At 39.7% G+C, this 27,721-nt stretch overlaps 2 protein-coding genes across 2 annotated transcripts; one reads left to right on the plus strand and one right to left on the minus strand.

Moving 5' to 3' along the window:
- Positions 1 to 744: 744 nt before the first annotated feature.
- On the plus strand, positions 745 to 2,828 carry LOC107807962 (fasciclin-like arabinogalactan protein 7). Its single transcript, XM_016632443.2, has 2 exons — positions 745 to 888; positions 1,828 to 2,828. Exon 2 carries the CDS (start codon positions 1,858 to 1,860, stop codon positions 2,656 to 2,658), a length of 801 nt encoding a protein of 266 aa, XP_016487929.1. The 5' UTR covers positions 745 to 888; positions 1,828 to 1,857; the 3' UTR covers positions 2,659 to 2,828.
- A 1,684-nt stretch (positions 2,829 to 4,512) lies between these two features.
- On the minus strand, positions 4,513 to 23,686 carry LOC107788827 (threonine--tRNA ligase, chloroplastic/mitochondrial 2). Its single transcript, XM_075223418.1, has 8 exons — positions 23,250 to 23,686; positions 22,219 to 22,365; positions 21,933 to 22,080; positions 20,099 to 20,352; positions 19,553 to 19,930; positions 17,509 to 17,817; positions 17,170 to 17,370; positions 4,513 to 4,922 (listed from the first exon to the last, which is right to left on the minus strand). Exons 1-8 carry the CDS (start codon positions 23,583 to 23,585, stop codon positions 4,662 to 4,664), a joined length of 2,034 nt encoding a protein of 677 aa, XP_075079519.1. The 5' UTR covers positions 23,586 to 23,686; the 3' UTR covers positions 4,513 to 4,661.
- Between the last annotated feature and the right edge of the window lie 4,035 nt (positions 23,687 to 27,721).

The raw sequence follows: 27,721 nt of genomic DNA on the forward strand, positions 1-27,721 counted from the left end.
CTTAATTAAAGTACTCAAAAATACAAAACTGAAAATGTTTGTTGACAAATATTTTGTCCAAAACTAACAAATATCGACCCAAATATAGAAAATTGTACATAAAAGAATATTTGATCATTAGAAATATCTTGTTACTTGTTTAGAGTTAATTGATGAACTTTGAGAATAAAGAAAAGTAAAATTTTAGATTTTTTATATTAAAATTTCACCGATAATATGTGTTTTGTGTAATATAATATATATTTCGGTATGGTATCGGTATTTCGGTATTTTATCTCAAAATACCAAATACTATACCTAATACTAATTTTTTTAAAAACTTAAACCAAATACCATACCAGCTACCAAAATACCGTATACCAAATACCAAAATTTTTGATTTCAGTACGGTAATTCGGTATTTACCAAATTATGCTCAGTACTAACCTCAATGACACTGTACTATAGAAATGACATGGATGTTTAAGACTATACAATTAACTCCCTTATAAAAATAACATGATTGTTTAAGACTATACATTTTAGGCAGATAACAAATTTATAGACACAAGAATAAACATGGAAACATTATAAAGAAAACAATTAGAGATGAAATACAAGTGCGACATTGAAAGGCCAACAACGCACAGCAACTCTTTGCTTTAAAGTCTTGTCGTCAAAGTTATTTCCACTCAAAAGACAAATTAACATATATGAATATAAAATAATAAGGACAAAGAAAGCCCATAGTAATCATATACGTAAGCAAAATCCCTTTTCCCTTGGACCAGATGCCAGCGCAAAACTTGTAAAATTTACACTCCTCTTTCTTTAAATACTCTCTTTGTATACCAAACTTCATACCCTTTTGCTCTCAAACCCTTTCTCTCTCTGAGCTGCTCAGTTCAGGTATTTTTCTTTCATAATCACCCTTTTAATCCTTGCATTTTCTTTCTCATAATTCTCTGTTTTTCTTAACATTTGCATTATTTTGAAGCATTTTACTTGTCCTTTTTCTATGTTTGTGTAAAAGGGTGGTGGGAGTTTGTTGGGTTTTGGGTGGGGTGGGGTGGGGGGGCGGAATGACTGGATCTGGATCTGTGTTCATGTTTAGTCAGGTTGATGTACTGCATTGTTTTCATCAAAGATATCTAAAGCTGATATACTGACATTGTAACATCTGGAAGTTTGCTTTAAATGGTGTTTTTACTGTTATATCTGGTTTTATCTTTGTCTTTTACTGCATGTTACCTGTATGTACTTACTACTTTATGTTGAATTCAATTATTTATTGATTTAGTTCTTGAGTTGATGAGTTATGATTTTACTAATTAGTGATCATTTTATGCTCAAGTTTTTCGAGAAAATTTTAGTATGATTTTGTAATGTAAGTGTGAAAATGCACCACACCATCCATCCAAAAGGGTAGATAAAACGTACGCTTTTAGGAAATTCTGAAGTGGAAATGCTGAGATCTAAGTAAAAGGGTGTCTAGATACATAGGCGAATACATGATTTGAAGCTTATGGGCTCTTGCATTGAATTTAAATAAATTTATAATAATAATTGGATTCACGGTCAAATATTTTGTTGTTATTTAGTGAACTTCGGAATATATAGACAGAGTCTATGCAAAAGCTACTAGGTTCTTGTGAACTTGTATGTCAAACTCTAGATCCGCCCCTGTCTAGATAACATATTCTTGTGATCTCAAATGAAAAATGAGCTTAAATGTGAGCAGCAATTCACTTGGATCGGTCCAGTTTGGTTTAGTTTTAACTAAAGATGCTAACTTTGTGCCCATTTGCTCTGATTTTGGTGTTCTAATCATGGATCTTGAATTTGTAGGGGTCAGTGTATATCAGCACTAAGAGAAAAATGAGCTACTCTATTGTTTTCATTGTCTGTAGTTTACTTTTAGTCCTTCAATTGTCAACTGTAGCCGGGAAAGGCAAAGCTATAATTGGATCTCCGAGCCTAGCTCCAGCACCAGCACCAGGCCCCGAATACACAAACCTAACAGACTTGCTCTCTGTTGCTGGCCCTTTCCACACATTCCTTAACTACCTTGAATCGACAAAAGTCATCGATACATTCCAAAGCCAAGCCAATGACACAGAAGAAGGGATCACACTCTTTGTTCCCAAAGACTCCGCCTTTGCTTCACTCAAGAAGCCTTCCCTTTCCAACCTCACCTCAGATCAACTCAAATCCCTTTGCCTTTTCCATGCATTGCCACATTACTACAGTCTAGCTGACTTCAAGAACCTTAGTGACATGAGCCCTATTAATACCTTTGCTGGAGGAAATTTATATTCCTTGAATTTCACCGATGATTCAGGGACCGTTCACCTTAACTCAGGATGGTCTAGAACTAAAGTTAGTAGCGCTGTTCGGGCCACTTTTCCGGTTGCTGTTTATCAGGTGGACAAGGTACTTCTTCCTGAAGCCATTTTCGGAACAGATTTACCTCCAATGCCAGCACCAGCACCAGCACCAGCGCCAGAAACAGATATCGCCCCTACTGCTGATAGTCCAGCTGCTGATCAAACAGGAAAAGCTAGAGCTGCAGCCTCTCCAGATTCTTCATCGCCATCGGCTTCTCACAGGATGATGAGCTGGGGTATATTGAATCATTTGGTTTTGGCAATTGCTGGTGGATTCTTGATGTTATTGTAAGGAAAATGATCTTATGGGGGAATTTTGTTAAATTATGTTGAAAATGGTACATCTGTTTCTTATTGGTTTTGTTATGCTCCATTCGTGATTTAGTATTGGTTATTAGTTACAATATTTTTGTATACATTCATGTATCATTTTCATTTCTGATACTTTATATTCTTTCTCAATCTTTCTCTATTCTTTAGTTTTATCATTGTGGATTCTTTTCCAAAGTGCTGCCAGTTCAGCTTTCTTCAGTTCAGCTTTCTTTATTTCGTGTTCACGTAGGATCCATGGAAGAGTCTCTTTGGGTGTTCACGTAGGATCCATGGAAGAGTATGCGATGTAGGCAGTCTAAGTATACGTTACTTTTTGTAGTCTACTCTAATGTAAAGTATACGTTACTTTTTGTAGTTTCTGGATATCTATCTTTTTCCGGACAGAACTAAAGAAATAAACATAAGATAATACGGAAATTAGACAGTTTGATTCTCGTATTTCATATTTCTGTCTTTCTACTTTATACGGAGGGAGTATCACATCTCAATCGGATACAATGTCCAAAAACTTCCTACCCTACTTCACCAATATTAGGACTTAGGAGGAATCATATTCATAACAATCCCACATGTCAAAGAAGACACTCAAATGCAATATTAGGAAAAAAAAAAATCACAAGGTCGAGTGACAAATCGAACTTTACTTCTAAAACACAAAAGTAGGGATCAAAGTGTTTATTGCATTAGATTCAGTGGAAACAAATCCGAATGCAGAAAACTTAGTGGCCCAAAACAACCTTTCTGAATTTATCTTTAGTCTTTTCTTGATTAAATTGCCTGATTACAATCCCCAGGATTTTTTAATGTTAATCTCTTAGGTGACATTAATTTTATGTCCGACCTCTTTAATAGCTTGAGAGAAGGACAAAATCTTAAAAAACATACTTTAATACAGCTTCTCTACTATGCGACTATGTGAGTGACGAGAGAGACAGGGAAACTGAAAAATAATACTCCCTCCGTCTCAAATTATCCGTCATATTTCTCTTTAAAAAATATTAAATAGAATTTATTTTAAAACTATTTTACCCTTAGTTTTCAAGAACAATTAATATTAAGGATAGTATAGAAAAAAATAATTTATTTATTCTTTAATTTTTAAAATGACAAATAATTTAAGATAATTATTTTTAGAAACCAAGACAATAATTTGAGGGAGTACACACAACCATCCACTTCTTTAAAATCTTACAACTGGAATCACATGGCCTCCAATTAATCTAATTAATTCACGTGTAAACAATGATAGTAAAACAAAAGAGACAGTGAGCTGTTAAGACTGGTAACTGTAGATCTCAACAAACCCATTTTTTATGAGATTTTGGAGAGGTCAACTAAAGTAGAAATAGTTTATTTATCACTAAAGATACCCCAACTCAACATGGGGGGGCAAGTTCTTCTTCAGTAAGTTGATAGAAATTTCAAACTTTAAAGTTGAAGTGAGAAAAAAGTTTGTGATAGTTGAAATTGTGTTTGAATAATTAAATATATTTTTCTAGAGAAAATTAGCTAGTTAAAATTGAATATATATGAGTAGAAGAATGACACCTTGTATTTGGAAATAATTTAACTTTAAAATTTTCAATTTGCTATATATAAAAAGGGCAGCCCAGACTGCCCAGTTCACTAAGCTCCCTCTATGCGCGGGATCTGGGGAAGAGCCGGACCACAAGGGTCTACTGTATGCCGCTATACCCTGTATTTCTGTAAGAGGCTATTTTTATGTGACATGCTTTTATTGTCACATAAATGTCATGACCTGCTTAAAACAGTAGGGATATAAGTTGAAAAGAAGGAAATACAAAATAAAAGATTCAAGTAGAAAGTAGAATTCCTGTATTCCTTTATTTTCCTCTCTCTATTGCTCTGTGGTTCAAAACTATGTTTAAATCATACAAGAATGACTTATAATTTAGGAGAGCCACTCCCAAACGTTTTAAATACCATGCTCCTGAATCCTGATCATAAGAATGTCCGGTTTTCACTTGCATTCTTTGTTCTACTGATAAATTCATCAATGGACATGTTCCCCAACTCCCCAGCAAACCTAGATCTAACAGTTACAGTTTGTGTTTCTACCTCTTTGGGCCCAACTACAGCCATCAATGGTATCTTCTGCTTCTCTGCATTCCTAATGAGTTTTGGTAGGCGTTCGCCACTGCAGACCTCGACCCGAATACCACTAGCTTTTAGTTTCTTTCCCACTTCATTGCAGTACTGGAGCTGTAAACACATGCACACATAAGTCAGTCTGAGTCACCATATATATCGGCAGAAGCTTATAGTCAGATCAAAATATATAAGAGAACAAATATAATCGACCAGTTTCAAGACATAAACTTATGAGGATGAAAGTAGCAGAGATGAGGATGTTGAGGTGGATGTGCGGGCATACAAGGATGGATAAGATTAGGAATGAAGATATTCGAGAGAAGGTGGGCGTGGCCCCCATGGAGGACAAGATGCGGGAAGTAAGACTCAGATGGTTCGGGCACATTCAGAGAAGGAGCATTGATGCACCGGTGAGGAGGTGTGAGCGACTGGCTGTAGTGGGCACGCAGAGAGGTAGAGGGCGACCTAAGAAGTATTGGGGAGAGGTGATCAGACAGGACATGACGCGACTTAGGATTACTGAGGACATGGCCCTTGACAAGGAATTATGGAGGTCGAGCATTAAGGTTGTAGGTTAGGGGAAAACTGTTAATATTTCTACAGCACAATAGAGTGAAACTAGCCAGTTAGGAGTTAGACTAAGAATGTCATTGGTCGTCTATTGATGCAGGGCTTTACCTGCTAGTTTTTACTATACCAGCCATCTATTTCGTATTTCGTATTCTGTATGTCATATCTCTTATATTGCTGTTATTTTATTATGCATTTTTATGGTACTAATATATCGTCTCCTGTGGCTTTTTTAAGCCGAGGGTCTCCTGGAAACAGCCTCTCTACCCTTCGGGGTAGGGGTAAGGTCTGCGTACATATTACCCTCCCCAGACCCCACTTGTGGGATTATACTGGGTCGTTGTTGTTGTTGTTGTTTCAAGACATAAACTTCATAATGAAACCTTTTGGTACTGTTTGACTTGACGAAAATGACATGGATCTTGATCCATATTGTACAATTAAATGAAAAACGACAAATCACTACCCATTTTTCTGGAAAAAGAACACCCCCTCCCAAAAACGCGGACAGGGTATACCTTCGATATACACTCAATATACCGCGGATATACACGGGCAGAACACCCCCTCCCTAACGTATCTCCTTCTTTCTTTCTTCTCAAACCAGAAAACAACGAACTTTTCACCATCAAAACCAGCCTTGAAGCTCCAGTATTTCAGCCATCAAAATCAGTTCAAAACACATCAAAACAAGCTTGAAAATAGCTCCGTTTCTTCAGTCAAAACGACCTCTAAAATAGCAGCAAAAACCTGTTGCAAACAGCCATAAAATCCACCCCTAACACCACCAAAAATGAGCCAAAAGATCTGCTGAAATCGGCTAAAAGAAATTGGAACAGATGCGTTTGGATTTTCGTCGCCGGTCAAAGTCGCTAGTCCAGGTTTCCGTTTGAGTCTCCTTCTAGTCCGTATGGTTTTGCTTGGCTTTATTTCGTTTTGGAGTAACGATTGTTGAGCTGTATCCATTTCATGAAGAAGGTTGTCTTCTCAGTCCATTGATAGAATATTCATATCAAAGGTTCATTTCCTCTAATTTCTTGTTTGCATTAGATGAATGTTTCAGTTTTGATTTAGATCTGTCTAAATGTTTTACTATTGTTTCTTTTGTTTCTGTTTTGATTTATGTGTGTTTGATTAGAATTATTTTCTCAAGTCACTAAATGAAAGCTAGATTTGTTTGAATTGGTAGATGTTATTAATCAAGTTTCGTTGATTAGGTGCAATTAATAAATCATTGTGATTACGGGTACAGTTCCCGTGACGTAGTTGTGATGCTTAATTTCTAAATTTCGGGGGTGCATCTCATGTAACCCGATTATAATGGCTCTAGATAATCTTAGTGAATAAATTAGGATTATTTTTTTTGATAGAGACAAAACAAAAAATAAAAATCATAGTTGCTTTTAGGCTTGCCCTTTTAAAAATAAAATGAGTCGAGCCTCGCCCAATAAAATTTGTCTTCTTAGTTTGAATTATCAAAAAAAAAAAATAATATAAAAATTCTCTTTTTATCACTTCCAAAATCAAAAAAACAGAAGGTATTTATTTAAAAGTAAAAAAAAAACGCAAATTCATTAATTCAAAAAAAAAAAAAATGTTGTCTCTTTCGTAATACCCCTTTTGTAAATTCAGGCTAATAGTCCAAATATTTCCTAAAAAAAAAACATAATAATATTTTCTTTAATCTTTGTCCCTTTTCAAAAATAATGAAAATACGTATTCTTGATTTTTAGGTTTATTTGATTTTTTCTATTCATGATATACCCGAACTACGCCGGTTTGATTCTCACCGGATGTGAGATACGTAGGCAACCCTCGTCGGGTTCAACCCCCATTTTGCTAAAATAGCCAAAATCAATAAATAAATAAAAAAAGATGTGTCCAATTTTTAAAAAAAAGTCGTAAATAAGTCAGGTGACGCTGTTTTGTCATAAATAGCCAAATGATTCCGAAAAGGGACGCCGGGAGGCTGACTTTGCATAAACAGCCACCTTTGGGTCTTATTTAGCATTTTTGTCCAGTTGACCCGCACAGCCTTAAAATCTTCGTCTCCAAAGTGTTTAAAGGCCGTGTTCAAAACTTGATCCCCTCTGTAAAATATTCTGAGTCAAGTCATTTTTTAAAATCACCTTAATAAATGTGCAGGACGAGCACAATGCAAAATGAACATTTTTCAATAATGACCAAAATCCCTGTCAAGTTACGGCTATGGTGGAATGATCTAGGTGTTGAAGGACAAAATGAGGTTAAGAAATGTCTGAAAGGTCTTGTGGGTTTGTTGGAAATCCAGCCTCGGGGAGATATCATAAGAGCTTTGGTTACCTATTGGGACCTGGCGCACAATGTTTTCCATTTCTCTGATTTTGAACTCACCCCGACTTTGGAAGAAATGGCCGGATACATCGGGAATACTGAACTTCCCTTGAGGGAAAAATACTTGGTCGCCCCAAGAGTCGTCACGGTACATCGGTTCCTAGATTCATTGAAGATACCTAGAACAGCCCACAACCCGGATCTGGCAGCCGGATTTTGTACTCCATGCTTCATATATGATAGGTACGGTCATGAAGGGGGATTCAATAATCCAATCAACAAACTGTGCAGCAAAGGTGTTCGTCAGAAGTGGGACAAGCACAAACGGGTAGCTTTCATGATGATGTTCCTGGGCCTTCTGGTATTTCCAAGGAAAGACGGAAACATTGATTTGAAGATATCCGGGGTCGTCAGCACTTTACTCACGCAAAGTGACAGTACTCTCGCACCCATGGTGGTATCTGACATCTTTCGAGCTCTTACAGTTTGTAAAGCTGGGGAAAATTTCTTCGAAGGTTGTAACTTGCTCCTACAGATATGGATGACCGAGCACCTCTGCCGTCACTCTGAGATTTTGAGCCATGTTTCCCCGGAAAAGACTTGCATAGAAGAATCTTACACGAGAGCCAAAGAGATCAGTTTGCCCAAAGGAGTCCTGGCATGGACCTCGTTCTTTCAAGCTCTTACAGCTAGCCAAATACAATGGACGATGGGATGGTTGCCTGTTGATGAGATCCTATATACGTCGGCAGCTAACACTCATTTCTTACTGATGGGGCTTAAGAGCATTCAACCTTACGCACCCTGCCGAGTTTTGAGACAATTCGGAAGATGCCAGACGGTACCTCATGAAGAAGACCTTAGCACCCAAGCAGTTGAGATAGGTCCTAACGGACAATTCCCAGAAGCAAAGATTCGCCAAATCTGGAGTGAGTGCCAATATTTGAAATCAGATACTTGCGTGCGGGATCGAGCCAAAGGAGAGACGGCGCCAGGTTACCCGGCATGGTATAGAAGGGAACTTGAGCATGAAAAGCCAGCTAAGAGACCCCACATCCGGAATTTCACCGAATCATCGCAAAAGCAGTGGGATTGGTTAGCAAAGGAAAGAGGCTATTGCGCCGAAATCAGCAGGTTAAAGCAACAATTGGAAAATTTGAAATATGAGCACAACGTGCAAGATGCCACCAATCTGGGAGAGCGGAACCGGTTAATTCAGGACAACGAAAGACTTAGAGCCCAGATCAAACAAATAAGGTTGGAGGCGGATAAACAGCCAAGGCGTCAATCAGACGAGCAGCTGATAAAAAGGTTAAAAGGTGAAATCAGGGAATGACAAGATGGTTTGGAGAAATCTGAAAACGTCATAGCGGAGCTCAGGGCACAGTGGGATACAAGAACAGATAAGCATCGCCGATATTTGAATCAATTGGAAGGCGACCACGAGAAAACTGTTGCTAAAATAAAGGGAAAAATGGCTGCACTTGAGATCAAAGCAGCTAATCAGGCCAAGGATTTCCAAATTGAGAGCAGATACTGGTACGACTCAATAGCCCAGATGAAGTTGGAAGTACGGCGACTGAAGCATCAGCATATACAGGATACTCAAGTATTCAAGATATGTAGCGATCAGATAAAACGCCTACTCATAGAGAAGAAGCAAACCAGAGATAGGATCAAGGCCATTGTCCATGCCATCACCAGACGATGTCTACGATGTGAGAACATGTCCAGCGTTACCGTCCTCTCGGCAGTGATGGGTTATGTCAAGCAGACTATGCATGAGTTGGAGCAACTTGAGAGGGATATCACGCCTAGGACCGCGGCGAGGCCGAACGATGCCCCGCGGACACAAATTTTCAAAACCATAATGCACTCATAAGTCAAGCCTGTATCTTAGCATCTTCTGCTTGTTTTTCCATCAGGGTGATTTTTAGTCTATTTTGAGTCTGGGTTTATTTTCAAAGTTTGCTTTTTCTTTTGCAAAATGTAGTTTGTAATAGAACATTTCAACAATAAAGGGTTTGCTTCTTTTACGCTAATTTGTGTTTTTCGAACTACGTAATGATCTGATTCACGTAGGCAATCCTCATCGGATCCGGTCGCATTTCTTTTACTGCCAAAATAAAAAAAAAATAATAAAAGAAAAACAAAAACAAAAAAAAAGAAAAAGAGAAAAAAAAACTAATAATAGGAAAAAGCCGGAATGACGCATGCTCTCGTAGCAAACATGTAGTAATCCACTTAACTGTATAGGTGCATCATGCTCAACGTGAGATTGACTATTTGTTATTCGCTGCGAATTAACCGTGCGTTTGTCGTTGAGTATTTCCTCCAGGGTTTTTGGAAAGACGGTTGGTTTGGTGAAAGTCTGGCCTCGCACTCATACTTCACGAGGTCAAGGAGAAGTGTTCGACTACCTGTTGTTAGGACCAGAAGCAGTACTCACACTTACTTCACCAGGTCAAAAGGAAGTGTGGAAATGTCTTCAGAAATTCCATTGCAAACAATCCCTGTTTCCGAGGAGAGCTCGATCTCAGCCGTCCTCACACCTGAATCCGCAACTGCGGAGGAAAATAGAATCTTACGGCTCCGCATGTTGGAAATGCTGGACGATTGGAATAATGGGAAAGAGCCGCCAAGTGTTGTCCCCGGATTCCCTGAATTATTCTCTAGGTCAAGCGGGACTTCTAATGTCCCCATAAATTATCCTGCTACCCCATTCGGGTACCCGGCCACCTCAGCCTTCTCTGCTGGATCGCCTTCTGAGCCTCATCCCCGAATGTCATCCACTGATGCAAGCATGAACGTCTTTACTGCATCGCCTTGCCCGATTGCGGCACAGCCTACCCCGTACAAACCAAGCTTTGACTCATCCTCTTTTACATTCCAAGCACCATCGTTCTCAATGGAACCAACTAGATTCACTACCAGTACTAATCCTTTACCGCCTCAGTGCGAGCTTGCACCTGGGCAGGATCAGAACCCCAGAATTGCAGAACAAAATGAGATTGCCAAAAGAATGAGAAGCCTTGAACAAAGTTTGAAGAATATGCAAGGATTGAGCGGACAAAAGAGCGTCTCTTACGCCGACCTGTGCATGTTCCCCCACGTGCACCTGCCAACGGGTTTCAAGACCCCAAAGTTCGAGAAATACGATGGGCACGGTGACCCCATTGCACATCTTAAGAAATACTGCAACCAATTACGGGGAGCCGGCGGAAAAGAAGAACTGCTGATGGCGTATTTTGGGGAAAGTCTAGTAGGGATAGCTTCGGAATGGTATATGGATCAGGAAATGTCCCGATGGCATATATGGGATGATCTCGCCAGGGATTTTGTAAAACAATTCCAGTATAACATCGACATCGCGCCAGACCGAAACTCTCTGTCGAATTTGAAGAAGAAACCGTCGGAAAGCTTCAGAGAATATGCTATTAAGTGGCGTGAACAGGCGTCGAGAGTGAAGCCTCCCATGGATGAAGTGGAAATGGTCACTACTTTTCTCCAGGCTCAAGAGTCTGACTATTTCCAAAACATGATGTCAGCCATGGGTAAGCCATTCGCGGAAGCGATCAAGATTGGAGAGATGGTGGAAAATGGCCTGAAAACAGGTAGGATTCTGAGTCAAGCAGCCATAAGGGCAACCTCCCAAGCCGTCCAAAGCGGTTCCGGAGGAACGACAAGGGGGAAGAAGAAGGAAGAAACGACTATGGCAGCCTCTGAAGCGAGGGAATATCATCATCCCAGGCCCCATTTTCCGGAAAGAGCCCCACAACACTACTACCCCCACTCAAATTTGGCATATGCTCATCAACCTTATATGGTCATGAATGCCCAACCTTATAACCACCCACCACAACAAGCCAACCGAGGCCCAGCTCCACCTCCCAGAAATCAGCCTCCTTACCGCAACCACTATAACCCACAACCCCCGCAGAATAACTTCCGCCCTCAGGAGCCACCCAGAAGGCGGACTTTCACGCCCATCGGTGAGCCATACTCAACTTTGTTCCCAAAGCTGGTCCAGTTGGGTTTCTTGCAACCAATCCCTCAAACAAGGCAAAACCCGACGTCACCTTCTTACAAAGCTGGAGTCAGATGCGCCTATCATTCAGGAGCCGAGGGACATGACACAAATGACTGCTGGTCGTTGAAAAGAGTGGTCGAAAACTTGATAGAGCAAGGGAAAATAGTGCTAAGGGACGAGGAGATCCCGAATGTAACTAACAATCCACTACCTGCTCACAATAATGGGCCACTGATCGGAATGATTTGTGAAGACAAAGAGTTCGACCCTGCTCTGAAAGCCATAATTGCCATTGTCGACACGGGAAAGAGGCCCGAAATGGACCAAAAACCAGAAAAGGGGGAAAAGGCCAAAGCTATAAAGAAAGTGCCTGAAAAGAAGGTGGAGAAGAAAGTGGTACCGGTAAAGGATGGAGTTCTTTACATACCACGAGGTCAAGTTGAGAAGACGCAGAACTTCGGAATCAGAAAGACAAAACCCATGTACGTGCCAAAAGGGGCCTATGTGGTCCGGGGGACGATTCAACCACCTCGGCCGAATGAGCTAGTGGTTATCGGACGCGTTCTTCTTTTCCGACGATTCAAAACCCATCGTATTTCTCGAACTTTGGGGTCTTGAAACCCGTTGGCAGGTGCACGTGGGGGAACATGCACAGGTCGGCGTAAGAGACGCTCTTTTGTCCGCTCAATCCTTGCATATTCTTCAAACTTTGTTCAAGGCTTCTCATTCTTTTGGCAATCTCATTTTGTTCTGCAATTCTGGGGTTCTGATCCTGCCCAGGTGCAAGCTCGCACTGAGGCGGTAAAGGATTAGTACTGGTAGTGAATCTAGTTGGTTCCATTGAGAACGATGGTGCTTGGAATGTAAAAGAGGATGAGTCAAAGCTTGGTTTGTACGGGGTAGGCTGTGCCGCAATCGGGCAAGGCGATGCAGTAAAGACGTTCATGCTTGCATCAGTGGATGACATTCGGGGATGAGGCTCAGAAGGCGATCCAGCAGAGAAGGCTGAGGTGGCCGGGTACCCGAATGGGGTAGCAGGATAATTTATGGGGACATTAGAAGTCCCGCTTGACCTAGAGAATAATTCAGGGAATCCGGGGACAACACTTGGCGGCTCTTTCCCATTATTCCAATCGTCCAGCATTTCCAACATGCGGAGCCGTAAGATTCTATTTTCCTCCGCAGTTGCGGATTCAGGTGTGAGGACGGCTGAGATCGAGCTCTCCTCGGAAACAGGGATTGTTTGCAATGGAATTTCTGAAGACATTTCCACACTTCCTTTTGACCTGGTGAAGTAAGTGTGAGTACTGCTTCTGGTCCTAACAACAGGTAGTCGAACACTTCTCCTTGACCTCGTGAAGTATGAGTGCGAGGCCAGACTTTCACCAAACCAACCGTCTTTCCAAAAACCCTGGAGGAAATACTCAACGACAAACGCACGGTTAATTCGCAGCGAATAACAAATAGTCAATCTCACGTTGAGCATGATGCACCTATACAGTTAAGTGGATTACTACATGTTTGCTACGAGAGCATGCGTCATTCCGGCTTTTTCCTCTTATTAGTTTTTTTTTCTCTTTTTTTTTTGTTTTTCTTTTATTATTATTTTTTTTATTTTGGCAGTAAAAGAAATGCGACCGGATCCGATGAGGATTGCCTACGTATCACGATGCCTACGTGAATCAGATCATTACGTAGTTCGAAAAACACAAATTAGCGTAAAAGAAGCAAACCCTTTATTGTTGAAATGTTCTATTACAAACTACATTTTGCAAAAGAAAAAACAAACTTTGAAAATAAACTCAGACTCAAAATAGACTAAAAATCACCCTGATGGAAAAACAAGCAGAAGATGCTAAGATACAGGCTTGACTTATGAGTGCATTATGGTTTTGAAAATTTGTGTCCGCGGGGCATCGTTCGGCCTCGCCGCGGTCCTAGGCGTGATATCCCTCTCAAGTTGCTCCAACTCATGCATAGTCTGCTTGACATAACCCATCACTGCCGAGAGGACGGTAACGCTGGACATGTTCTCACATCGTAGACATCGTCTGGTGATGGCATGGACAATGGCCTTGATCCTATCTCTGGTTTGCTTCTTCTCTATGAGTAGGCGTTTTATCTGATCGCTACATATCTTGAATACTTGAGTATCCTGTATATGCTGATGCTTCAGTCGCCGTACTTCCAACTTCATCTGGGCTATTGAGTCGTACCAGTATCTGCTCTCAATTTGGAAATCCTTGGCCTGATTAGCTGCTTTGATCTCAAGTGCAGCCATTTTTCCCTTTATTTTAGCAACAGTTTTCTCGTGGTCGCCTTCCAATTGATTCAAATATCGGCGATGCTTATCTGTTCTTGTATCCCACTGTGCCCTGAGCTCCGCTATGACGTTTTCAGATTTCTCCAAACCATCTTGCCATTCCCTGATTTCACCTTTTAACCTTTTTATCAGCTGCTCGTCTGATTGACGCCTTGGCTGTTTATCCGCCTCCAACCTTATTTGTTTGATCTGGGCTCTAAGTCTTTCGTTGTCCTGAATTAACCGGTTCCGCTCTCCCAGATTGGTGGCATCTTGCACGTTGTGCTCATATTTCAAATTTTCCAATTGTTGCTTTAACCTGCTGATTTCGGCGCAATAGCCTCTTTCCTTTGCTAACCAATCCCACTGCTTTTGCGATGATTCGGTGAAATTCCGGATGTGGGGTCTCTTAGCTGGCCTTTCATGCTCAAGTTCCCTTCTATACCATGCCGGGTAACCTGGCGCCGTCTCTCCTTTGGCTCGATCCCGCACGCAAGTATCTGATTTCAAATATTGGCACTCACTCCAGATTTGGCGAATCTTTGCTTCTGGGAATTGTCCGTTAGGACCTATCTCAACTGCTTGGGTGCTAAGGTCTTCTTCATGAGGTACCGTCTGGCATCTTCCGAATTGTCTCAAAACTCGGCAGGGTGCGTAAGGTTGAATGCTCTTAAGCCCCATCAGTAAGAAATGAGTGTTAGCTGCCGACGTATATAGGATCTCATCAACAGGCAACCATCCCAGCGTCCATTGTATTTGGCTGGCTGTAAGAGCTTGAAAGAACGAGGTCCATGCCAGGACTCCTTTGGGCAAACTGATCTCTTTGGCTCTCGTGTAAGATTCTTCTATGCAAGTCTTTTCCGGGGAAACATGGCTCAAAATCTCGGAGTGACGGCAGAGGTGCTCGGTCATCCATATCTGTAGGAGCAAGTTACAACCTTCGAAGAAATTTTCCCCAGCTTTACAAACTGTAAGAGCTCGAAAGATGTCAGATACCACCATGGGTGCGAGAGTACTGTCACTTTGCGTGAGTAAAGTGCTGACGACCCCGGATATCTTCAAATCAATGTTTCCGTCTTTCCTTGGAAATACCAGAAGGCCCAGGAACATCATCATGAAAGCTACCCGTCTGTGCTTGTCCCACTTCTGACGAACACCTTTGCTGCACAGTTTGTTGATTGGATTATTGAATCCCCCTTCATGACCGTACCTATCATATATGAAGCATGGAGTACAAAATCCGGCTGCCAGATCCGGGTTGTGGACTGTTCTAGGTATCTTCAATGAATCTAGGAACCGATGTACCGTGACGACTCTTGGGGCGACCAAGTATTTTTCCCTCAAGGGAAGTTCAGTATTCCCGATGTATCCGGCCATTTCTTCCAAAGTCGGGGTGAGTTCAAAATCAGAGAAATGGAAAACATTGTGCGCCGGGTCCCAATAGGTAACCAAAGCTCTTATGATATCTCCCCGAGGCTGGATTTCCAACAAACCCACAAGACCTTTCAGACATTTCTTAACCTCATTTTGTCCTTCAACACCTAGATCATTCCACCATAGCCGTAACTTGACAGGGATTTTGGTCATTATTGAAAAATGTTCATTTTGCATTGTGCTCGTCCTGCACATTTATTAAGGTGATTTTAAAAAATGACTTGACTCAGAATATTTTACAGAGGGGATCAAGTTTTGAACACGGCCTTTAAACACTTCGGAGACGAAGATTTTAAGGCTGTGCGGGTCAACTGGACAAAAATGCTAAACAAGACCCAAAGGTGGCTGTTTATGCAAAGTCAGCCTCCCGGCGTCCCTTTTCGGAATCATTTGGCTATTTATGACAAAACAGCGTCACCTGACTTATTTATGACTTTTTTTAAAAAATTGGACACATCTTTTTTTTTTTATTTATTTTTTTATTGATTTTGGCTATTTTAGCAAAATGGAGGTTGAACCCGACGAGGGTTGCCTACGTATCTCACATCCTGTGAGAATCAAACCGGCGTAGTTCGGGTATATCATGAATAGAAAAAATCAAATAAACCTAAAAATCAAGAATACGTATTTTCATTATTTTTGAAAAGGGACAAAGATTAAAGAAAATATTATTATGTTTTTTTTTTAGGAAATATTTGGACTATTAGCCTGAATTTACAAAAGGGGTACTACGAAAGAGACAACATTTTTTTTTTTTTTGAATTAATGAATTTGCGTTTTTTTTTACTTTTAAATAAATACCTTCTCTTTTTTTGATTTTGGAAGTGATAAAAAGAGAATTTTTATATTTTTTTTTTTTTGATAATTCAAACTAAGAAGACAAATTTTTTTTTTTTTTTTTTTTAGAAAAATTCCGGCGAGGTTTTGACACTACTTGGACATTGGTTTTATTTTTCCAAAATAAGTAATTATCTCCCTACGCTGCTATTTTTTTTTTTTTTAGGAACCGGTCAGCATGCGGAACTGAAGCAAATAAATGCGCAAAATAGACAGGAATGCAGCAGGGTGGTCTTTTCATTTCAGGTTGCTAGTCCTAGACGGACCCAACCCTTGTGTTGAGTCCCCTAAGTCAAATGCAACATGATGCAAATAAGCGTTCCTACTAGGGATCCGGCATGAAGTCAAGTTATTCTAGGTTCGTAACCTGGGTATTTGTTCTAGACTGTGTACCCGAGCGGACAACTCGAGTCGAGGAGGGGCTACGTACCGGGGACCCGCGAGATCGTCCGGCTTTGTAACTTGTCCGACCTCTTTCTTATTTCAGGTATTGACACTAACAAAATAGGGAGTCTCGACCAGCGAGCTTCTCCCCGGAGGTAAGAAGAGAAGGGTTTCGGCACAGTTTATATACAGTTCAGATAATATCAAAGCGGTAAAAGACAACATTTAGCACGTTATGCAAAAACATATAATAAAGATCAGATAATAAAGCCAAATATAACAATTATTCTAAGCTCGAATTCTTGAACCCTGAACCAGTGGTTCTGGAAAAACCATATTGTACAATTAAATGAAAAACCACAAATTATGTTAAAGGGTGACTACAGGAGTTAGTACAGTGTGAGCAGTAAATCGTTGGTCATGGTAATAAATTAAACTTGGTTTTATGTAAAGGGAAAACAAGAATAAGTCAAACGAGTATTGATTACCTGAGCATCAGTAACGGGTAAAACTCGAGCTTGGATGGGAGAAAGCCAAAGCGGAAAATCACCAGCATAATTCTCTATGAGAACACCAAAAAAGCGCTCCAAAGATCCAAGAACTGCTCTATGGATCATGATAGGCCGCTTCCTTTCTTGATTTGAGTCAACATATGTAATGTCAAAGCGCTGGGGTAAATTGAAATCAACCTGTAGAAGTTCATGTGTCAGTGAAGGATTACAAATAAATAGCGAGCTTGAAACAGGAAAATGAAGAGGAGAAAACACTTCAAGTTTGTGAATTATTTGCTCAAGCTCAAACTTGATCAGAGTTTTGCAAACAGAGACCTGTATAGTTGAGCATTGCCACTTCCTTCCGAGAGCATCCTCAATTTTCAGATCAATCTTGGGACCATAGAATGCCCCACCACCATCATCTATCTGATAGCTCCAACCTTTGTCTTCTAAAGCATCCTTAAGTGCGGATGTTGCTTTTTCCCAAATCTCATCATCTCCCACAGCCTTTTCTGGCCTTGTTGAAAGGTTCACCTCGTACTTGTCAAAACCAAATTGCTGTAATATTTCCTCGGTCAGGTCTAACACACCCCTGATTTCATCTTTAATTCGATCCTCTAAACAGAAGATGTGTGCATCATCCTGCAAAATAAATAAATGGGTATTACATCACACTATCACAGCAACACAAGTTGCAACTACTTAGGAGTTTCCGCCTGAAAGAAAGAACATTTGAAGCAAACATTTTATCAGAATCATCTCATAGATTTAATCTTTCTCAGTCCTTTTGTGAGATAGGAGAAGCATTCTACTAAGAAGACCGTGGAGAAGCATTCCACTAAGAAAACTGTACATTACAACATGTTGTAATGATTATAATTATAAATGCGGAAACTAAAATCTCCTACTGTGGTGGAGAAGATTACAAACAGGTAAAAAGTAAAATGGTTAACAACTCCCCACCGCCAACTTCTAATGCAGGGCAAAAGGAGTTCTATATTGGTCTTTCACAAAAGCTGACGTATCACGTTAAAAGATCTAGTAATAGCAGGTTAGAAGCTGAAACTCCACAGCATCAGAGGTAATGCACTTACACGGGTCCTTTTACTTTTTAGGGGATCCTCTTGGAAATTCATTGGCATGAATAGAGGAGATAACGCGCCTTGGCTCCAGAGTCAGATTGCAGAATTACGAATATTCCAGAAATTCTGGTTATATCCTTTGAGGAAGATGAAAAATGCATTAAATTCTGCATTGGGCATAATTCGCAAGAAAGGCGTAACAAGCAAAGAGCAGAAGGCAAAATTCTGGGACCAAGTTACGAGCTGATCGGAAGAGATGGAAAATCACCAAAAAACTAATGACAAAAACAGACTAGAGGGAATAAAAATATGAAAATAATCTGGTCCCTAAGAGGATGTCTGAGTGGAGGCATAGGAGTCACAACACTCTACATGATTCGCTCCAGCCCTTGTGAGTAGGATTACTTGGTATATGCTAATGTGCGATAGCAGGCTGCCTGGTGAATTAGGTGCAAGCAAATCTGCTCAGACACCAATGTTAAGGGGAAAAAAAAGAAAGAATATCAAAGTAATCTAAAGAAGTGTCCTCAATTATACCAGGCGCTTTGTGTTTACATGTGAATGTGTGTGTTTTTCCTCTCTCCCTTCTCTCGCAGTTCTTTGTATATGATTTGAGGTGATGGAATTTTATAGGGTACATTATGGTTCCTAAAGTTTCTTCTGGAAGAAATTTCTGGCTTTTCTGGTGTCATAAACACGACCCCTCCTTCTTCCCTTGGATGTCCAATGAAATATTTGACCTAATAAAAAGAAACTAAAAACAACAAATGATCTGCGTTTCTCTTTATTATGAAACTTTTCATGTTTACTGGAAACGCCAAACATTTCAGCCAATAACAAAGATCAGCTGTTGAGACCCAAGGTGGTATCCCAAACCCTTAAAGAGAGAACAGATTTATTTGTTTAACCATATTAGGCATGTTCTCTATGCCGGAGAGAACCCAAAGCAGACCAAGACAAAATCATAGCCTCCAAGAGGGGAAGATAGATCAATTCTATCAACTATAACAAGTATGTTGTGCTCCACAAGAAAGGTTTCCAGGAAATGCATCTTCGTTTGTTCATATTAATTGGTGCATAAGCCGTAGGTCATCATGGTTACTGGCTTACTGCACAGGCGAAGACAAATAAAATGCACTACCCATTTTATGCACCCTTTCCCCCCCATTCCTTCTCTTTCAGACAATTGAATGCAATAACCGGCTAACCACTCACATTTAGGGACGATAAGTTAAATCCAAGATATAGAATTACAGATGTTCAGGTAAACAAAAATCTAATGTTTGAAAACATACCTGGGTAAAACCTCTTACACGGAAAAGGCCATGTAAGCTTCCAGATAACTCATATCTATACACTGTTCCAAGCTCTGCAACTCTGATTGGAAAATCCCGATAAGAGTGTAAGTGCCTCTTATAGACCAATACATGATAAGGGCAGTTCATTGGCCGAAGCTGATAAAGCTCTTCCTCAATCTCCATCTGATCAAACATATTCTCTTTGTAGAAGTCCAGATGACCGCTAATCTTCCAAAGATCTGCCTTAGCTACATGGGGAGTATAGAGCAAATCATAGCCCCTCTCCATATGAATCTTTTTCCAAGTGTCTTCTATTATGTGCCTAATAATAGCTCCTTTGGGATGCCAGAACACTAAGCCTCCACCAGCTTCATCCTGCCAGTTTTACAATCACTGCCAGTTTTATACCCAATTTGAGTTTCAATTCATGTGCAGCATATGCAACAATGAAAAAGAAGATATTGAATCTCATGCTGATTCCATCAAGAAGAAGTATATATGCATAACAAGTCTCATAAATGGGTTAATCAAAGAGAGACCTGCCTGTATGGAGAAGAGATCAAGATCTTGGCCAAGTCTCCGGTGATCACGCCGTTTAGCTTCCTCTTTGAAGTGAAGATATGCTTTTAATTGGTCCTCATTCTCCCATGCGGTGCCATAAATTCTTTGGAGCATTGGTTTTTTTACATCTCCTCTCCAGTAAGCACCAGCAACAGATTCAAGCTCAACAGCTTTTTTGTTAATCTTTCCTGTAGTTTCAACATGAGGTCCCGCACAAAGATCCCACCATTCATTACCTGCAAAAAGCAAGCATTTGATAGTGAGAAAAAGTTAAATATACATTGTTGTTGGAGCATAGGTTTAGGTGGATGTTTCCATGATCAGATCAAATTCTGCAAAATACGAGATGAAGCTCGTGAGGATGCTTTATAAAGGATGGATAAGCAAATATTGGTTGAAGACCAACAGATTGAAGGATAACCTTAGCTAGAACTATAAAAGTCCTAAAGTTAACATTCTTTGGCCTCCTGGAAGTCGTAATCCCTTCTGGTAAATCCAAGTAAGTTTACCTATTCTACATTTTCTCAACAAGTCAGTTATGGACTACAGCTTGGTGAAAGCTATTCTGAAGCACTTTCAAATTAAAAATAGTAACAATAATTGTTAGCACTTATTAAGAATGATGACTCAAATCCTGAACCTTGAGGGTTGAGACTGGATCATTGGACAGTTGATTTGGTTCACTTTATCTTCCCGACTCAAATTAGCACACCTCAGACCTCTGCAAAGTTGTTAAAACTTGCAGGGTAGACAGGAGGAGGGTATAAGGCTTCAATGGCAAAGTTCAAGTTAGAGGTAAAAGTCCAGGGATGATTGGAGTAAGGTTTTGCACTAAATCAACAATCTCGGGATCCAACCAGGTTCAAGTCTATCTGGCTTCCAGGTGGAAGATTCAGATTTCTTTCTTCTTTTAGCACTAACAATAATTATAACAACAGATTCAGTTTTACTGCCACTGAACTCTTACTATATCAATATGCTACATAGTTCCACCTAGATCCTGGATTCAATTTGTGCATTATGACCGAAAGTGAGAAAAGGTGTTTCTTAACAGCCTTTGTCACGGAACTCTCAACCTTTTGGAGAAACACTTCCTACGACATCAATTTGGTCCTCCACAAATGAAGTTCCTATTTCTAGAAATAAAATTCTCTCAAAGTGAAGATATTTGACTTGGTTACAAGTATAAGTGCATTTAGCACAGACCAGAACAAAATATACTTCACATAAATTTAAAGAAAAAAGATTTGCATTTTTTGACAATATTAAGAAGGAACTATATAATTTAGCAGAAGAATGATATCTTCAGAACAACCAACAGCAATAACTGGGGTAGATATTGAGAATTCCACCTGAAACACTTTCAGGAAGGATCTAATTAGCAGCAAAGATCAGAATTCATCCTCATGAATTAGTCTAGCACTCTACCATATGGTCATTTGTTATATAATGATGACACCAAGATAGCTACTAAGGTTTCGTCAACATGCACATTAGTATATCCTCAAGAAAAAGAAAAAAAGGTTCATACTCTCAAAAATGCTCAAGTGGAATACCACAATCTTCTGTCAAGATAACTTTGATAATGCGAGACATTTAATTCATCAATCACCAAGTAAGTGTAGTCCTGAAATATATAGGATTTATGGTTCTTGAATCAACTCCCCACAATAATTCTCATTTGTGAGCCATTCAATCGTTAAGTAAAAGCTCATATCGTCTCAATTAAAACACATGTACAATGCGCTAAAGTAACGTTTTACATATAAGTTTCTCAGACTAAAGTCTAAACAAAAGCAACTAATCAAAGTCTTACCAATATGATATATGGTAATCGGTTCCTCCTTTATGCTCTCTAAAATCTCTACCTTGTAAGGTTCATTGATAGCCATTATTCTTCTCTGAGCTTCGTCCCGACTAACTTCTTCTCTAACAAGAGGCAAATTTCGGCTGATAATTCGATCCTACAGAAAATTCAGGATGTCAATTCTCTAGCCGGAAGTGATAGCTTCACTGACAAACTCCAACCATTTCCTTATTCTTTTCTTTTAGGGGGTTGGATTGTTAGGGGGGGCCTAACTGAAAAAGAATGAGTAGCTCACCATTTCCTTCTTAATCCTCTTCAAGTCTCTGTCAGTCAATGGCTCCATATCAAAATCATAATAAAAACCATTTTCAATCCAGGGCCCAATTGTCACTTTTGCATTTGGGTAAAGCTTTTGGACTGCCATGGCCATAACATGAGCACACTGCAGCAAGAGATGCATTGAACCGCCCTCAGAATTGTAATTTATAATATTAAAATCTGCTGGTCACACTTAACTACAAAAACTGACATTCTACATAATCCCATGAGCGAGTAAAGTCAACACTCGCTAAAAAAAGGAATATGTTGCAATGACAAAACGAACTTTATTTCCAACAACATTAAAATCATAAAAGAACAAACTTTACAAATCCAAATAACGTACAAGAAGATGACTATGAATTATAACAGAAACTAATTACTTAAACGCAATGGATGTCTTCGGTAAAGCAAAAATAGCTTTCTGTGAAAAAATATTTCACCTTTGTAAATCATTTCATGGACTATTTCCCAATGTTTAAGTGAAAAAAAGCAGTAGGTGGCACATGGTAATCTAGGAAAGAGCATAAGAACATCATGTTGAGTGATATTATCAGCGCCTCCGCGGTGGATCCACAGTGTAAGCTATGAGTTCAGCCGAACTCATTAGCTTTGGCCTAGACCTTGTATATGTGTTAAGAAATGCAGTAAACATGTACAAATATTAAATTTATTAGCACTTGAGGTCGTCCTATAATCGTGAATCTATAAAGTTAAATCCTGGATCTACCTCTGAATTATATGTGGCATTAAAGATTGAGAACAATGTTTTAAGTGTTACTTATTTCTGTAATTGCCCCTCTTTCGGAGGAAAATATTTTCAATTTTCAATATAATTTAACCTGGTATAACAAGTTACTTAGTATTATAATTTATCAAAAATTACCAATTAGTGCTATTAAATAGAGTTATCTACATTGTGTAAATCTTTTTAACTTGAACCTAATATAGTAGAAATGGTTTTGTTTCTTCAATACCCAAATAAAAAATCCAAAATATGTACATTACCGTGTGGCGAACTCTAAGGAGCGTGTCAGACGATTCGTTAGTGGGAAGAACAATTTTCTCAACTGGGGCATCACCATTTGTCCGTTCATCGGCGGCAGCAGGAGCTTCAGAAGAATCGGTGGCGACGGCATGGGTCGAGAAAGAATTGCTGTGACATCTCAGCAACTTGTTCCTAGTGCTACTACAGTTCTTGGATGGGTAAAGAACAAAAAGACTAGTGCTAAATTGACGAATAGGGAAGCTATAAAAGGTGTTTCTTATAGAGGAAGTGAAGAGAGAAGGGCGTGAAGATAGTGATAAAGCCATTGTTTTGCCTAGAGCGCCTACGCACTTCATTTTTGAGCCTTTGGCTATCTGCTGTGTTGTTGCTGGGTCTTTTAATTTCTGTGGTGGAGGTTTTGCTTCCTCATATTTCACTCCCCCTTTTACTTTTACCGGGACTAATAATCGTTTTTTTATAATATATATATATAGGCAAGCTGCCTAGTGGCAAATATATAAATAAAATCCCAAAATAGGTCTAAAGCTTACGAGAGGTCCAAACCAAAATAGAAATTGCACGAAGCTACAAGCTACTAAAAAGATAGAAAAGCTAAAGTCTAATGAACTAGCTATTACAACATTGTCCGCTTAATGTTTCCTTATCCTGTCACTATATGTGAATTCAATTGCCAGTGGCAAATACCAAGCAACACCTATCAAGTTCTCACCAGTCCATAGGCTAGAATGAATTCCAAACATCTCCACCACATAATTGAAGCCAGCATTGTCTTCCAATCATTAGTGTTGCTACAATATGATCTCCATAGGCAGTATATTGACTCTATCCAAGTATAAATCATGTGGTCGATCAACAATATTCGACAGGCTTTGCAAGGCAAAAGTCAGGCTGGGGTTGGCTTTATGCAGGCTTTTCAAGGCAAAAACCAGGCTGGGGCTGGCTTAAGCAGGCTTTGCAAGGCAAAAATCAGGTTGGGCTGGCTTTAGGTAGGCTTTGCAAGGCAAGAGCCAGGCCAGGGCTGGCTTTAAGCTGGCGACGCCAGGCTAACGCCAGGTTATAATCAGGCTTTAGCCTGGCGCCGCCAGACCTGTGGAGTTGGGTGATTTTATGTTCTTGTAAGCTCAGATCCTTCTCTTCCCGAACATTTAATGTAGAAATCATTCTAAACATTGCTAAACTATCTTCAGATTGAGCATGAGGACATGCTAATACCACTGAGAAATGATTCAACAATCTCCAGAAATTCCACATAATAGATTCAACATTTTCCTTAATTTTTGAACATATCAGAAGTATAATAAATTGCACCATCCAATACCTGCTTATCACATTGGTCCTATACACTATCAAAGCACCCCCAGAATGAGCATGTGACCATGCTAATACCACTGGAAAGTATCTTAATAGCATACAGAATGAGACATAAAAGAAACACGCACGTATGTGCAGATTCCAATCATGTGAAGCCATAAGTCTGGGACTCTTCTCTTTGCTATTCTAATCCTAAGGTTAGGAGTTTGAGATTTGTCTAAATTAATCAACCTCTTCCATGCACTAGGCAGTTCAGAGAATGAGTGAAACTCAGATGTACCTGCAAAAGAAAAAATAATGTTAGCTATAAAATCCACCACTGAGTTGCCTTCTCTGAACACATGTTGAAAGATCATATTGAAGTTGCCCTTTCATCTCTATAATTTTCTTCACATCATTTGCAATTACCCAAGGAGGATCCCATTCCCATTGTATCACTTTCTTTACCACTAATGAATCAATCTCCAATATGAGAGGGTGAAGATCATACTTCACACAGTATTCCAATCCTTGAAGAATAGTCTTAGCTTCAGCCACCACATTAGTTGTCACCCCAGGTCTACTGCCCTTGCATACATCATATCACATTCATCATTCCTCACACAAAAGCCTAATGAGCTAGGACCAGGATTTCCTTTTGAGGCTCCATCAGTATTGCATCAGTACCAACCATGAAAAGGAAACTGTCATGTTACTCTTGTAATGATCAATATAGGTTTATATCCTTCAAAATATTGAATTATGTCTAGCCATAACAATGGAATATTAGACATCCAAGCATACCTCACCCTTGCCAGTTGATGCAATGTCCTATTGTTCTCATGAATCACCCTATTTGTCTACACTAAACCCCCATGTTTACCTGTATTTCTTCTCTTCCAAAGTTCCCAAGTGATGATAGCTGGTACTGCTTGAAACAATGGCTTTAGCTTTGGACAACATTGAGTATACCACCAATGTCTTATAACCTGCTTCGATTGAATTAATGGCACATTAATTCCAGCAGCCTCCATGAATAAGTTCCATACTTTAGAGGCAGTAGAACTTGTGATAAACATATGCTCAATAGATTCCTCCTGGGACTGCTGAAAACACCAACACCTAGACATCACCATTTGCCCCTGCCTCCTCCACATGTCATCAGTGGCTATTTTCTTCCTCCACAATCTCCACAAGAAGAAGGATATCTTAAATGGTAAGCCTTTAATCCACATTAACTTGAATTCATGATTAGGATCAGCCCTATGCTTTAATATTTGCCAAGCACTGCTAATATTGAACTTGCTTGAAGAAGTTGGCATCCAGTATGGCCTATCCCTGTATCCCTCACAGCCTTCATAATGCACATTTAGCCTTTATGTTCTACAATTTCCTCATTGAAGGTTTGATCTAGCAGCTGATCATCCCATGTTTCACCTTGCCGTAGTTCTGCCACATCCTGAAGATTCTCATTGATTGGAAAGTCTTCAGGTAATACGTGATAAAGTGCACACAATCCCGTCCAATTTCATGCCAAATATTAGTTGTTCCACTCTTCAATTCCCATAGGATCTCATGTTCTACTTCTTCCCTAACATTCAGCATTTGTCTCCAAACATTAGACCCCCTTCTAAACTACACCATCGTTGGTATCTCCTTCTTGCAATACTTATTCCACATGAAATTAGACCACAAAGATTTTGTGGTCCTAAACCTCCACCATAGTTTAGCAAACAATTCCCTCGACACATCATGCAAGGACCTAAAACCTAGGCTCCCTTCCTCTTTAGGAAGGCAAAGATTTTTCCATGAGGCCCAATGTCTGTTTCTCCCTTCTTCCTTTGTGCTCCAAAAGAACCTAGCAAAAATCTTATGAAGATGCTCCAAGACATTTTTTGGTAGATGCAGGACTGATAACATGTAGACCGACATACTTTGTAACACACTAGTAATGAGTGTTGCCTTTCCTCCAAATGACAACAACTTTCCTTTCCATGAATGCAACTTAGCCTTTACTTTCTTTTTAAGATCCTTATAATATTTATTCCTCCTTCTAGTGTAAAAAATAGGACACCCTAGATATGTGAAAAGAGAATTTACCTTTTGCAAATCTATAGCTCCAACCAACTAACACAATCCATTAAGAATCTTTGAATACATGTAATATGAACTCTTATCTTTGTTGATCATCTGGCCTGATATCTTCTCATAGTTCCCCAACACTGCCATAATCTTGCTCAAGGATAGAGGATGAGCATAAGCAAAGATTATAATATTATCAGCATATGTCAAGTGGTTTAAAGGATCAGACCACTTAGGCATTCCAATCCCACAAATGACTAGTCTTCAAATAGCCTATTCAAATACCTGAAAAGTACCTCAGCTGACAGAATGAATAATGCTGGTGATAGAGGATCCCCTTGCTTCACACCCCTTGTAGACTTAAAGAACCCTGAGGACTACCCATTCACCAATACTGAATACCAGTTATTTGATACCAAGTTCCACACCATGTTGATGAAGTGCTCAGAAAATCCCATCTTCCTTAGTACATGCAATAAATACTTCCATGAAACCTTATCATAGGCCTTAGCCATATCAAGCTTGATCACCATATTAGCTGGCTTTCTCCTTAACCTTGTGTCAACGACAATTTCTTGAGTCAATAAGATGTTCTCAAATATACTTCTACCCTTCACAAATCCGGATTGATTAGGAGATATTAGAGAAAGCAAAAAAAATTCCAATCTATCATGTAACACTCTAGACAAGACCTTGTTAATGAAGTTGCTCAAGCTAATAGGTCTTAAGTCAGAAAGGTCTCTACTCTAGGTTTCTTAGGCAACAACACTAGATTGGTGTGAGTGATGGATTTAGGCAGTGCAGCTCCTCCATAAAAGTGTAGCACCATGTTGTGTATATCAGCACTAATAACATCCCAACATGTTTGATAAAACAGGCCAATGAATCCATCTGGACCACTAGCACTCTCCCCATTAAGCTCAAAAACTACTGTCCTTACCTCTTCAATTGTTGGCAATCTGCTAAGTTTCAAATTCTGTTCCATAGTGACCATCAAAGGTACTTTATTGAGCAAGGAAAAGTTAGATGTATCACCTTCATTTGTGAACTGTTCTTGATAAAAGTCCACTGCAGCTGTAGCCAATTGCTCCTGGTCTTT

The sequence above is a fragment of the Nicotiana tabacum genome, chromosome 10, assembly GCF_000715075.1.
Source record: "Nicotiana tabacum cultivar K326 chromosome 10, ASM71507v2, whole genome shotgun sequence".
In the NCBI taxonomy this organism is placed as follows: domain Eukaryota; kingdom Viridiplantae; phylum Streptophyta; class Magnoliopsida; order Solanales; family Solanaceae; genus Nicotiana; species Nicotiana tabacum.